Raw genomic sequence first — 15,597 nt, forward strand, 5'->3', positions numbered from 1 at the left:
CCTTCCTTCCTGATGGGCAAAGAAGTAGTTCTCAGAAGGTCGCCCGCTGAAGAAGGCAGATGCTGCCTTGGCCTCTTTCCTTGGCTTGGGTTTCCAATTTGTCTTTCCAGCTCACAGGGAATGAGCAATCTTGATTTTTTTTGGTCCTCAGAAAATGCTAGAAGCTGTTGATTTTTTTTCCTGTGTTTAAATTTTTTAAAATTATTTTTTCCATTTAGCTTGGAATGTTCACATTTCTGCTGTCATCCAGCTGTTTTATGCCCTACATTTTATCCTGGGTTCTAAGAACCTTACAAGACGGTGTTTGATGAAAACCTGAGATAAAAATCAGATGACGTTTACCTGAGAGATGCTAAAATGAATGGGATCCATTTAAACCTTATAAATATGCCAAACGCTGTTTGGACACATAAAAAAACCCTCCCTGAGGTTTGGAGGAATCTAGGGAGCCCCGTGGGCCCCAGTGACCTCCCTCCATCCCTAGCTCCCGGGCTCTGGTTGCCTGCCTGGATCTGTTCCTATGTTCCATTTCTCTGCTTCTGCAGTCTTTTCTTCCATTAGAACCTTTATGATGTGCAAAGTACTGCACTAAGTACTTTTGTGGTTACTCAAATTGCTTCATTTCCTAAACTCCCATAGAAATTCAGTAGCACTTGGGAGTTTTTTCTCTCTTCAGTAAAGAAGGGCAGGGACTACACAGGCCTTTTTGTATCCCCAGCACAATGTCTGGCCCATCCAGTGGGCTCCAGGGACGCCTGCTGGGTGAGTGCTCTCTGCCCTGCTCCACGAGTCTGTGAAGCTAGTAAAGCAAATGCTGGCTAAGACCTGCCTCAGAAATTGGAGTCCTGCCAGCGCTGATGTCATAAGAGGAAACCTAAACTATGTCTCCATCAAGGAAACCAGCTGTCAGTGGGAGATGAACCCGACCGCGGTGTGGACAGGGAGTCTTCGCTTTCCGATGACGACACGGGAGGGACACCTGAAGCTGACATAGGAGTAATGCCAGTGTCTTGCCAGACCAGATAAAGACTTGCTGCGATGGAAACACAACACACACACCTGGATTAAATTAGTTCTTTATGTTTACAACGCACAAGACAGCCTACTGAGAAAGATTTCAGGAAGGCATGAAGGACACAGAGCTTCTTAAAATATTTCTCCCCTTCTCTTCACGTTTTCGGTCTGCAAACTAGGCTAGATAATATACACTGTCAATTAAAAAAAAAAAACTAAACAAAATAAAAATAATTCCCAAGGCAGAGTTCTGTAAAGAATTGCTAATAGTTCAAACATTCCAGCTTCGGTGACCACTGAGAGCAGGTCTGTTGGCTTTGCGGGGGAAAGTGCATCAAGGGAAGGGCTGGGCCTCGCAGGTCTCCAGGGCACCAGTCTGCCCCTCCCCACCCCCCCAGGGAGCAGCAACACCTCCAATGGCCTTCAGTCACCTCCTATGCCTTTGGTTCCAAATGTCCTGGGGCCCTGGCCGGTCCCCTGCCACAGCCGGTGGGGGGAGGCGGCTACAGTCTGAGCTCGCAGTCGGGCTTCATGCTGAAGGGCTCCAGGCGCTCGGCCTCAGGCAGCAGGCTGTTGAGCCGCTCCAGCAGTGGCACCGTCTGGTCGATGCCCATCTGGATGCGGCGCAGGATGGCTGACATCTCGTTGACCTTCTGGATCTGCTCAGCGTACTTAGCGTATCTTTTCTGGCGCTCCTGCATGAAGCTAAAGAGGGTTTCTACAGACAGATCCATCTGCAGGAGGGAGAGAAGTGAGACAGTCAATCCAGTGAAAACAAGTCCTGGCACGAGGATGGGGGAGAAGCACGAGATGCGGAGCCCACAGGCCACGTGGGGGGCGACCAGCTTTCCTGGAAGTGGAATCGCTGGGGATGAAAAACCTTCCAGGACATGGCCTGACCAGCTGCTTGCCCCAGAGCCCTCTGCAGAGGAAGACTGAGGTGAAGGCCTCCAGCTCTGCCTTCTGGGAGTGTGAGTCATCCAGTCCTTGTTGAGACCCTGGGATTTCTAGCTCTTTCTCTCTACAGGAAAGAATCCTGGGCTTGGAAATCAGGCAGGCCGAGGTTTGACGCCGGCTCTGCCGCTTGGGTTGCTAATACTTATGCTGTCTCAGGCTTTTCATCTGCAAAAATTAGGGGACTGATGGCAGACTTGCAGGGTTCCTGTGAGGATGAAATGAGATGATGACGGGTGCTCAGGACTCAGCTTGGTCCTCTCTCCTCCCTGGTGGCTGCAGATGGCAGTCAATCCAGGGAGCTGCCTGGAGGGTGCAGCCCTCCCGCCAGGACCACAAATGCCAACTGAGTCAAGTCTACACCATGCGGGGCAAAAAGAGGACTGCTTTGTGCACCCTTCCCCCATTCACACAAACTTGAGGCTCTGGGCTTCCCCTTTGTGACCTCTTTTCCTCCCCTGGCAAAGGTTCTTTGGAACCTATCACCTGGATAAAAACAGGGGAAGGGAACTGCCAGCGTGTCAGATGTCAGTACCCCCCCTCTGCGCGGACCCACATCTACTCTGTCCCCTCCTTTCCTTCCCTGACCAGGGAAGAAACAGTCACACCCCCGAGACTCATGTTTCTGTCCCAAAGCTCAAATGCCACCTCAACCCCTCCTTCTTGTTTCTCCCAGGAGCACGGCCCTTCCCAACCCCGGCATCGGGCAAAGTGCTGGCCCTCAATGCATGTTACCGCACAGCCTCCAAAAATGGTGCGATAAAGACAGAACACTCTATCATATAAGGGACCCAAACCAGTGCCCCCTCCCCCAAGTAACCAATTCTATTTTTATATGTGTGGGGAGAGAGGGATGCTGGGGGGAGAGGAGGTTGTTAGAAGAACTTAGTGCTTATTTTTACCATTGGTTCTCCCATCACTTGTTTCGAAATGTGGAGGGGACAAAAAAGACAGCAGGAGAAAGGGGGGTGCAGGGAGGAAAAAACAATCCACCTGAATGGGAAACTCTAAACATGGTGGAAAGAATTTATACCTTCAGAGGGTTCTGTTCAGCCTGTTCAGTCCCTCAGCACTTTGGAGTAGTGCGCCAGGAAATTATCCTGTTCCTGACAGTCACCCCCAGGCTTTTCAGGAGGGCAATTCAACCAGCACCTAGGAAAACTCCACCTTCTAGACACTTGAAGATGTGGGAGCCAGCTAGAACCCCCACGTGGACCAGCACAGCTCACGGAACAGGCTGCTGCAGAATTCAGAACCTTCTCAGGTCATCAAGTTTCACTTGGCGGGGGCATTCCTGGCCCCCGGCCCCCAACTCTACCAGACTAGCCGGACACCTGAGGAGTTTCTCTGAAATGGCCTTCAAGGCTCTAACTTATCATGTCTAAGGCCCTTGGCAATCAACCCATCACCCCCACCCCTGATTTACACCTGATCAGACAGCTTTTACAACCATCTTAGCAAAGTAGTTCCATGGCATACACTTCCTTACACACTTGCCATATCCACCTGAGGCCATGTTTAACGTGTCCAGAGCTTCTGTCCAAAGCCACGTCATGTTTAATGCTTAGGTGAGCACACTGAATTCAAGCACGCTGGTCAGACATGTTTAGAGTATGTCTTCCAAGAGTCAATTCCATGACAGTCCCGGGGGAAAAAAACACAGAAGAGGAAACTTAGGGCTGAGTGACCTCCAAGGTCTCACAGTGACAGAACCAAGACTAGAACCCAGATCTCTTCAGTCCAGCATCTTCCTTTTACCATATTTCTTAATCGAGAGAGTGTACCACTAGGGGCACATGAGATTTTAGTTGGTACATGGCATGACATGAAAGAACATCAATTCACATGATGGAAAAGTTATTGCCTTTTAATTAAATCTTTTCCCATTCTTTCTGATTGCTGCAAGCAAAGTCTCAATCTGGTGCAAGTAAGACTTTAATACCTGGAAAAAGCATAATAAAGTGGGTGATGCCTACGTCTCATGCCCCTGCCCTTTGCTCAGACAACTCTGCTCCTGACCCCTAATCCCTACCTTCGTAGGTACCCATGAACACCAGGGTAGCATCTCTGACATGACTTTAGGCAACATCAGTATCTAGTGCAATTCTCAATCTTACCATTTTGACAACTGGGAACATATTCACCTTTCCTATTTCTATTCTGGCACAAAGATTCTAACGAGGAAGCATGACTACAATACACACAGTCAACAGATATTTACTGAGTACTGTCACGTGCCACGCACCATGTGAGGTCTTAGCGATACAGACAGTGAGACCAAAACTATTTATACCCACATGGCTTACTGTGTACATTAATATGACTTTTCTTTTCCACTCTCTTTGTTAACATGACTTTACTATTTCAGGAAACTGAGGCCCAGAAGGAGGAATGTTGCAAATAACTTTGTTTCAGCAAGTTCCAGAAAAACCATTTAAATGAAAAAACGATTAGATTTTCCAATAGACAGAGAATGACTATTTATTCCCCACGACTCTTGCCTCAAAACCCTGGCCTTGCTGTGACCACATGACTAAGTACTAGTCAGCAGCGCGTATACGGTAAGTACTACTCAGCAGCGCGTATACGAGGAAGTGTCTCATGGAGCTTCCGGGCATCTTCCATAAAAGGTAGGGGGCACGCTCCTCCTCTTCTCCTTCGTCCCTTCCCTCCCTCTGCTGCTGCTGAAATGCAGATGCAGCCCCCTTGGACCACGGGAATAACTAAGGTCACAATCCTAGGGTTGGCAGAGCAGTGAACCAGAAGTTTGGGTCCATGAGGACTTTTCCTCGTGAGAGTTGTACCAGGCATAGGAGAGAACAACAAATATCCACTCTGACTATACAGCACAGGGAACTCTACTCGATACTCTGTAATGACCTATAAGGCAAAAGAATCTAAAAAAAGAGTGGATATATGCATATGTATAACCGATTCACCTTGCCGTACAGCAGAAACTAACACATTGTAAATCAACTAGATGCCAATAAAAATTATTTTGAAAAGTAAAAAACAAGGTCAAAAAAGAAAGTTTCCATTCTGTATAAGCCACCATAATTCCGGGTCTCTGTAACACCAGTTGGATTTAATCTCACAATCTGATAGAATGAATGTGATAAAGTCCCTGCCCTAAGGAACTCACTGTTTACTCTTAAACTCATACTTCAAACCTTGCCCCACATATTCAGATACTGTCTCTGGTGGCAGTACATTTCAAAGCGCAAGTGAAAAAGGAACTGAGATTATTTGTGGGTATAAAGTGCAGGCTTTACTATGACATCAGACACCTGTAGAAGGGGCTCAAAGTCATTCCAAATACCTTATGGGGATGGGGCAACCAATTTGCCCACCTGGTCAGCCCACTGCCAGCAACTGATCCAAAATATTAGCAAATCAAATCCAGCAATATACAAAAAGTATAGTATATCACTACCAAGTGGGGTTTATCTCAAGGGTGTAAGCTTTTTCAGCATTTGAAAATCAAAGTAATTTGTCATTTCAATATAGTGAAGGTTAAAAATCATATAAGCATTTCAATAGATGTAGAAAAAGCATTCAACAAATTCAACTATGAAAAATTTCAGCAAATTAGGAATAGAAGGAAACTTCCTCAATCTGATAAAGTACATCTATGAAAATCCAACAGCTAAAAAAAAAAAAAGAAAAGAAAATCTAACAGCTAACATCATATTTAGTGATGAAATATACTTTTCTCCCTAAGATCAGGAATAAGGCAAGGATGCCCATTCTCACCACTTCTATTCAACACTGTACTAGCCAGTGCAGTAAGTCAGCCAAAGGAAATAAAAGGCATAGGAACTGAAGACGAATAAATAAAAGGGTCTTAATCTGCACATGGCATGATAGTATACCTAGAAAAGCTTAAGGAAACTTAGAATCAAAAACTAATAAAATCAACAAGTGAATTTAGCAGGGTTGCAATAATAAGCTACATGGTCAATATACAAAAATCAATTGTATTTCTATATATTTGCAATGAATAACTAGACAATGGAATAAAAAAATACAAAATTTACAACTGCATCAACATAAAAAACTTAGAGAAAATGTCATAAAATATGTATAAAACCTATACACTGATATTGTAAAGCCCTGTTGTGAAAAATTAAAGGAGATCTCAAAAAAATGGAGAGGTATACCATGTTCATGGACTGGAAGATCTGATATCATTAAGATATCAATTCTCACCAAATCAACGTATAGATTCATTTGCAAGCTGAATCAAAATTCTAGGTGGCTTTTTTTGGGTATGGATTTGATAAGCTGATTCTAAGTAAATAGAATGATCAAAAGAATTCTGAAAAAGAACAAAGTTTGAAGACTTACAGTACTTGTTTCAAGACAATATAAAGCTACAGTAATCAGGATAGTGTGGTACTGCCATAGAGACAGACATATATAGATTAATGAAACTGAACAAAGTGTAGCTATAGATCTAAACATATGCAGTCAATTGAGTTCTGTTTTTTTTAAAAATACAGTTTCCATGGTAATTCAATGGGGAAAAGAAAGTTTTCCAGCAATTTGTGGGAAAACAACTAGATATCTATACAGAGAAAAAAAAAAAAACAAAAACAACCCTGAACCCCTACACCTCACCCCATACACAAAAATTAGCATGAAATGGATCACACACCTAAACACAGAGGCTAAAACTATAAAACTTTTAAAAGGAAACATAGGAGAAAAATCTTTGCTACCTTGTGGTAGACAAAGATTTCTTAGGCCCAAAAAACATTAACCATAAAACAAAAAATGGTTAAGTTGAATGTCATCAAAATTTAAAACTTCTCTTTGAAAGATACAATTAAGAAAATGATAAGGCAAGCCACAGATTAAGAGACAAGAAATTATATATATATATAAATTATATTATATATATATCTGATAATAGACATATCCAGGATATATAAAGACCTCTTATAACTCAATATTAAGAAAAAATTCAAATTTGGGATCTTTTCAGGAGAACTGACCTGGGCCTCTGTCTCATTAAAACATTCACTGACTTTCTAAAGAAAATCTGCTATTAAGATCTTTAAAAGGAGAATTAATATCCCTTCCAGGAAAGTGAGCCTCCAACTGATCAGTTGAATATCAACTGAATTTATTAAAAAGAAAAGGAGGGGAGGGATTTCCCTGGCAGTCCAGTGGTTAACATTCTGAACTTCCACTTCAGGGGGCACAGGTTTGAGCTGTGGTTGGGGAACTAAGATTCCACATGCTGTGGGATGCTAAAAGAATTAGAAAAGGAAAGAAAAGGAGGGGAGAGGAGGCCAGTGAAGAGCCACTGGAAATGGACTGGCAGGCCAGGGAAAAGTCCTGCCGGAGATGAGCCTGAAGTGGGATCTGTCCCTCTTGGGATAAAAGGTCCAAAGAGGTAAAAGAGTAAAACTTGCCTGAAGACTGAACCCATGAGCACTGTTAAGTAAGTTGGACTACAGGTCAGGAAAAAGAGTAGCTAGATATTAACCAGACAATAGTCCCCACAGAATTCCTTTGGGGAAGCCCCGATACACTGTGGAAGGGAAAACATTCTGGCCAATTCTCACATCACTTTGAGGACCCCAGAGGCTTCGAGTCCATGACGAAGATTACCCTGAATGCCATCCCTGTCTCTAGATAGTTACTGCTACCAGACGAGAAGTGGCTACTCATGACACCAATGCCCACGAGGCTGCACGCTTCATCTTAGGAGGGACCTGTTTCACGGACACTCCCGTTCTGGCTGAGCTGGGGTGGCAGAAAAGGACTCAGTTTTCAGACCCACTGGCTTAAATTCTCAAGAGTTCACCTCCCAAGGCTTCACCAGAGCTTTCACCTCAGGTGTGACATGACCATCTAGACCCTGCGAATAACCCGTTTAGACATCGGAGGCATTCCTGAGATGGAGCTGAGTGACTCAGAGTCACTTTGAGAGGGGTGGGCTTCTCTCAGATGGGGAGGGGGCTTTGATAGAAGCAATGAAATAAACAAAGAATTCTTGTGAGGCTGAGTCACCATTCCAGCTTTACAGATAACTATATACAGCTTGCAAGTGAAGACAACAGTGTCAGACAGAACTGGGTCAAAATCTTGGTGCATATGACTGATTATCTTTGTGACCTTGAACCAATTACTTAACCCCTTTGAGCTTCAGTTTCCTCATACTTAAACTGGGGATAATGATTGGACTTACAGGATTAACGTGAGGAATAATGAGATAACGTTACAGACCACCTAGAACAGCCCTGGAAAAACAGAGTTCTATAAATGATAAAATATATGTGAACTGAAAGATAAACTATGTCTAGAAACCTCTTTTACATGAAAAATGGAAAAGCAAGATTAAGTAAATAAGGGCAGAAAAAATGATGACATTGTAAGATACTCAAATAGGCACATGTATCTCTGTTGTAAAGGCAGGGAGCTACTGTTATGCCTCATCCCTGTCACACTATCTTCAAGGCTTACGCGATCACTCAGAGGACAATCTACCATTGTGTTTTTTGCTGACATGTTTTATTTTTGTTCTGAACTTCTGCTACTGAAAATCTTACAAGAGAGTCACATTACTCACCCCGAAGTTCCCTTACAGAAACATTTCACACTACGTAATAACTGAAATCATTATTTACCTACAAGTCCTTCCATGTGGTTTGTTTGTTTAAATATTTATTTATTTATTTGGTTGTGCTGGATCTGAGTTGAGGCACACGGGCTCCTTAGTTGTGGCAATGTGAACGCTCAGTTGCAGCATGCATGTGGGATCCAGTTCCCTGACCAGGGATCAAACCTGGACTCCCTGCATTGGGAGCTGGGAGTCTTATTCACTGTGCCACCAGGGAATTCCCTGTGTTTTTGATTTCTATGTTCAGCCATGAGAATGAGTTACTATTACCACTTCTGGGTACTGCCCAACATAGTAAAATAAAAATATACACATGTACTTGCATGTATATGTATTTTACTTTCAAAAAATATTTTGAAAGCAAGCTGAAGAGCTTTAATAAATGATATCTTCTCTAAGAGTACACTGTTTCAAAAAGTATTTTTAAAAATTTCCCGATAGATGAGCTTTGATGCTGCTTTGGGAGAGGTGAGTTGTCCTATGGAAGATGTCTAAATGCTTGATGTAACCTCCTTTTTCAAAGTAAAGGTAATCTTGTTAAAGTAGTGTGACATACAACAACAAAGGCCTATAGTTCTAAGTTAGAAAAAAGATGCATGAACAAAAGCAAAAGCTTCAGAAAGAAAACGTGCATCTTCTAAATTCTAAAACCTGACAACGTAGATAGGTTCAAGGTGGTCAAAAGCAACTTTAACTTTTTCATAGATCAAAAGAAAATGAGTTGGTAAATTGTGTTTCACAATTTCACAATTTGAATTTCACAAAATTCAAGTCTATATGATCAACAGACTATTGCTTTTCTTCTCCCTCAGTAATTTTTTAAAAAAATGTTAAAAACAAAAATGATTGCTTAAGGACTTGAGACTGCATTTTAAAAAGTCACGCATCTTTCCCACCCTTTAAATGTTCAGTTTCAATGTTAACATAAGCATCAAGGTCAATTTTTATTTGGTCTCAAATAGTTCACTTTCTCTGCACTCATTCTACGTTTAAATTCTGGTTTCCCAGGGAGGTCAGTTTAGGAATATGGGGGTTGGGAGGTGGAGGCCACGATGGGCTGGGGCCAGCAAACCAAGGGCTGTCTGCCCTCTTCCCAAATTCCAAACCCTGCTCCTGCTGTTCTTTGGACAGATATCCTTCTGTACCCCCGAATGTGATGAATACACAGCGATACACAATTTTTCTCTTTTATTGTAATTTTTTTCTAGCTAGAGGGGCTAAATGGAAAACTGAGAATTCATTCTGTTTTATAGCTATCCAAATAATGAATTCTCAGGTCAATAACAATCTATGAGGACGTGGCCATACCTCTAATGTCTTTCTGGAGATGGGTATATCACTGGCTTTTAGCAATGTAGGTTCCCCCCTCAATCCTTGACATGGCTAATAATTCACTACCATAAAAAGACAGAAGTCCAGATTTAAATCCTACTAGTTGTGTGACCTTGGACATATCACGAACTGAGTCTGAGCTTCTACTTTTTAAAAATGGGAATAATAATACCCATCCATCTGTCCATGCATCCAATTTTACAACTATGTTACGAAGATTACAAACGTGATGAGAAATATATATATATATATATATATATACACACACACATATGAGTGATCTAAAAACAGATCAGAGCTATAAAAATGTAAGGTTAAATTATAAAAAATTCCATTGAATGGCCAAATTTGTTTGGAGATTTGTTTTTCACAGTACTAAAATAAAACTAAGAAATTCTCAAATTATATGATCACATTCAAAAGAAACTGCTTCAATGTTTTATAAAAAGCTTCACCTTTTCACATGTTATGAAACTACAATTCTCATTAGAGAGTAGTCAGCATAACTATATAAATTAGTACTGTCCCAAGGACAAAATCTGGTGCTGCAAATACAGCTTGAAATTCTCCAAAGATGTAAAAATGGCCAGCAGGCACATGAAAAGGGATTTAATCTTTAGTCATCAGGAAAATGAAAACCTAAACCACAAAGAGCTACCAGTTTACACTCACTGGGATGGCTGAAATAAGAAGCTAGGCAATAACAAGTGTTGGTGAGGATGTGGAGAAACTGGAACCCTCGTGCACTGCTAGTGGGAATGTAAATGTTGCAGCAGCACTTGGAAAAACACTTTAGTTTTTCCAAAAATTAAATACAGAGTTACCATATGACCCAGCAAATTCACTCTTAGATATATACTCAAGAGAACTGAAATATGGTCACACAAAAACTTGTAAGCAAATGTTCATAGCAGCATTAGTCATAAAGCCATGAAGTAGTAACAACCCAAATGCCTGTGAACTGATAAATGGATAAACAAAATGTGGTATAGCCATACAAAAGAATATTGTTCAGCCATGAAAAGGAATGCAATACTGATATAAGCTGCACATGGATGAACCTTGAAAACATTATGCTAAGTGAAAAAGCCAGACGCAAAAGGCCACATCTTATATGATTCCATTTATACGAAATGCCCAGAAGAGACAATCCACAGAGACAGAAAGTAGATTAACGGTTGCCAGGGATATGAGAACATGGCATGAGGAGTGATGGCTAATTTACCCAGCCCTTCTTTTGGGGTGATGGAAATGTTCTGGAATTAGATCGTGATTCTGGCTGCACAACTTTGTGAATATACTAAAAGCTGCTGAATTGTACATTATAAAAGGGTGAGAGGTACCTTAAACTCAAGTTCTTAGTCATTTCCACCCTTACTTATTCTTACACTGATCCCATAATGGCCGTGTTCTTCTTCCTGAGATCTTTCTTCCGCTCTAAGGACCTGCTGCTGGGCTTAGCTGCTGGAGCTTTCACACACTGGCTACCTCCTGATTTTGTCTTTGACTTACATGGTGAGCTACCTCCACTTCAGAAAGTGGACCGCCCCTTGCCACCAACCGAAGTGTGGCACGTTCCAGCCCGCCTTCCGTCTTCTATCCCCACCACACTTTCACCACCAATCTCGTGGGGATTCAGACAGGTTATAAAGGTGAGGGCTTGCTAGGCTGCAACAAAAACTCTTCCGGGTCCACTCTGTGTTTTCTGACCCTCGTCCAGATGACCATCCCTGCAGAGGATTGGCAGCTCTCTGTGGGAATCTTCTCCAGGGAGCTTCTCTCTTGCACAATGGACAAACAACAGGCAGATGTTTTCATAAATTACGCCACAGGCTAAATGACACCAACTACCACATACTGGACATTTTGAAGTGACTGTTTCTAAAGGCAATAGTTTACAATGACAGCTTATAAGAGTAAACTCTCGCCATTTATTCTCATATCACACCTTTGATCTGTGAGTCAGACAAGTAGAGAAATCCCTCTCTGGCAAACCTCAGTCTACATGGTCTACCGAACACAAAAACTGAAATCCATACTAGCGGGACTGTTTCTTTTAGTAATCTATGTATATCATATTAGGATGACTAGGAAGGTAGAACACAGAATATAATATTTAGTAACTCCCTAGACATTTTAATGCAATAAAATAATTTATAACAGTTACAACTACTATTCATTGAGTATCAGTTAAATGTCAGGCACTGTACTATGTACTACACACACATTATCTTTATTCCTCACAACAGGCCTATAGGGAAAATACCCTTCTCCTACTAGAGCTGCAGAATCAGGGAATCAGAGATCATAAACAAATCCAGGGACACACAGCTCATACTAGCAGTGAAGCCAGAATTCAAATCCATGCTTTTTAGCCTAATTTCTGCCTATCTTTTCTACAGAGCTCATTAATTCAAATATCAATTCATTTCAATTAAATATATACCATGTCGGGCAATGTGTTCAGGATCTTTTTGAAATTCTTGACAGATGAATTTAAATGGCAAGTTTTCCAGTTTTCCAGTAGCGTGAGAGGACGCTTTTGTTTCTAATTTAACCACCAACATTTCTTTTTTTACTAACAAAAAGAACAAGTTGCCAGACATAACATGAACATTCACAAAACAAAAACTAAGAGGAGACCAAAGGGAATAAACTATTTGTTAGCAGATAAACTTGAATGACATTTTCACTGGCAAAGTCTGTTCGTACACTTTGTACTGTGATTTTTCACTTGTATAAGCATTTCACAATCCTTGACTTCACCGAGGGGGCTCAGAACATGGAATTTTAGCGCTGCGGGGGTCCTTGGAGATCATCCAATCCCACCCCCTCACTTTACAGAGGGAGGCCACCCCAGAGTGGGTCAGTCCCACAGCAGGTACTGCCAGAGCCAGGGCTGGGCTCCAGAGCTGCTGACTGAAGGGCTACCATACCACACTACCGTCAGCTTTTCCACAGCTAGCTCTGCCTCATCAAACGAACTGTAACTGTGTGTCACAACTGTGATCCAAAACAAAATTGTCCCAGACTCACAGACATAGAGAACCGACTTCGGTTGCCAAGGGGGTCGGGGAGTGATGGATTGGGACTTTGAGGTTAGCAGATACAAATCAGTATACAGAGAATGGATAAACAACAAGGTCTTACTGTACAGCACAGGGAACTACATTCAATATCCTAAAATAAACAATAATGGAAAAGAATATAAAAAGAATGTATATATGTATGTAACTGAGTCACTTTGCTGTACAGCAGAGATTAACACAATGTTGTAAATCTGCTATACTTCAATAAAATAAGTACGTGAATAAAACAAAGTTTCTCAAGACACTATTTCTGGCTGTAAGGAAGACAAAAATCTATTGTGAACTGATGTCAGAATCAAATGATAGGGATTTCCCTGGTGGCCCAGGGGTTGGGACTCCGAGCTCCCAATGCAGGGGGGCCCGGGATCGGTCCCTTGTCAGGGCACTGGGTCCCACATGCATGCCACAGCTGGGAGTTTGCCTGCCACAGCGAGGGAGCCTGCATGCCGCAACTGAGACCCGGTGCAACCAAATAAGTAAATATTTTTTAAAAAAATCAAATGATAGGGTCAAATCCACTGTCTCCATGTCCATTAGGAACAGGAACCTCTCAGGTGGGCCTAGACCTGCAGTTAGGAGGATGTCAGTCACAACCCTGTGCAGTTTCTGTGTCCTTCTGGAATTACCTAAGCCTTCTCCAGCTCCTTATTAGTCTGCCATTTCCTGTTGCGCAAGGGACAAACAATCGGCAGACTGCTGCCAGTGTTTTCATTAGTTACACCACAGGCTGAATGGCACCGATTACCACATACTGGACATTTTGCAGTGACCCTGTTTCCTTGGTTCAAACAATGTATCTAAATGTCTCAGTAAAGGAACACATTCTATTTGGGTCTTCAAGGGAATGAAGAGATACCAGGACCTCAGGAATTTGAATTGCATCACTTTGTCCCAATAATTATTTATTTTATGACTTGTCCAACTTCCCCGTGTGCCTTCCTACCCTTGGAGGCGTTATGTCCAGGCAGGAAGGGAGGAAAGAAATCTCAAAACCTTTAAGCGGGTCCCAAAGCTCAATATACAAAGAAGTCAGACAGATCACCCCCACCCACTCACCCACGCCCATCCCAAGACACCCGCCCCCCCCCCCCCCGGAAAGGGCTACAGAGTGACACTGAAAGGCAATGAAACAGGAAGAGAAAGAAATCAGGGTAAAAATCAAAGCTCAAGGGCAGAAATCCCACTCCTCCCTCCCCCTGGGAGACTTTCCCTGGCCTCTATGAAAGGTACTAGTTCAGGGCCCGCAGACACTCTAGATCTTCTGCCTCCCTGAGGCAGAAGTCCTGTTCTGCTTTCTCTCTCATTAAAGCCCTCTCTCTGCAGCCCTCCCGAGTGGGAGGAGGTAGCATGAGACAACCATCTGGCTTCCCTGACGGTGTCCCGCTGTCCACCTTCACTGCTACCACAGTCCTCCGAGATACTAGTAAAAACCCCCTCCTCAAAAAAGCGACCGATTAGGAGTGCGGGAAAGTTACCCTCAAATAGGCAGAGCTGGTATCTGCAAGATGCAAATGTGGGGTGATCAGGCTTATTGTCTTAAGTGCGGCTGCTTCCCACAAGGCCTGTGTTTGAAATATAAAAGTGCTCTGTGAGGGCTTCCCTTGTGACGCAGTGGTTAAGAATCTGCCTATCGATGCAGGGGACACAGGTTCGAGCCCTGGGCTGGGAAGATCCCACATGCCGCAGAGCAACTAAGCTCATGCGCCACAACTATTGAGCCTGTGCTCTAGAGCCCGTAAGCCACAACTACTGAGCCCATGCGCCACAACTACTGAGCCCATGCGCCACAACTACTGAAGCCCGCACACCTAGAGCCCGTGCTCTGCCACAAAGAGAAGCCACTGCAATGAGAAGCCCACGCACAGCAACAAAGAGTAGCCCTGGCTCATTGCAACTAGAGAAAAGCCCACGTAGCAATGAAGACCTAATGTAGCCAAAAATAAAATAAATTAAAAAGAAAAAAATTAAAAAAAAAGAGAGTGAGAAAGGGAAAAGGACAGTAGAAAAAAGCACGGACTCTGGAGTCTTACACATGGGTTTCAGATCTGGATGTGAGTCTCAGACTCCACCATTTAACAACTGTGTGACCTTGAACAGTTTGCCTTTCAGGTCTGAACCTTGGTTTCTGTATCTGTCAGAAGTAGACGATAGTGTATGTAAAATGCCTATTGTAGACCTGGCACGTGGTAAACATGTAAAAAAATGACAGCAGTCTTATTATTACTACTCTTACTCCTACACTAGGACAGAAGCTGAAGGAGCTGTGGTAAAAGTTGGAGTGGGCGGATGTGAAGGACATCTGGGAGCCACATCAGTAACCTGGACTCCCCTTCCCAATGTTCAGGATTAAAGAGAGATAAAAGTAACTTTGTCTGACCTAAGCGACACATTCAATATTTTAAAACCTGAACTAACGCTGACTACTAAACAATCTAAAACTGGGTTAATTATGTGCTCTATAATTCCCTCATCTATGCACCCAAACTAGCCATGAATATAACCCCTTTTTTTGACTCAGAGTAGACTTTGGGGGTGATGTGGAGGTAAATATTTTACAGCTAAAATCCTCTATCCTAT

The 15,597-nt window shown here is 42.7% G+C and overlaps 1 protein-coding gene across 3 annotated transcripts in view; it reads right to left on the reverse strand.

Moving 5' to 3' along the window:
* Positions 1-1,064: 1,064 nt before the first annotated feature.
* The window catches only part of BORCS5 (BLOC-1 related complex subunit 5), a 74,245-nt gene continuing 59,712 nt past the window's right edge, over positions 1,065-15,597 (reverse strand). For all 3 annotated transcript variants that reach the window (XM_057702280.1, XM_057702279.1, XM_057702281.1), the window contains exon 4: positions 1,065-1,748. In XM_057702280.1, the coding sequence (XP_057558263.1) occupies positions 1,518-1,748 (231 nt within the window). In that variant the 3' untranslated portion in view covers positions 1,065-1,517. The remainder of the gene's footprint in view (positions 1,749-15,597) is intronic.

This window comes from Hippopotamus amphibius, chromosome 12, assembly GCF_030028045.1.
Source record: "Hippopotamus amphibius kiboko isolate mHipAmp2 chromosome 12, mHipAmp2.hap2, whole genome shotgun sequence".
In the NCBI taxonomy this organism is placed as follows: Eukaryota; Metazoa; Chordata; class Mammalia; order Artiodactyla; family Hippopotamidae; genus Hippopotamus; species Hippopotamus amphibius.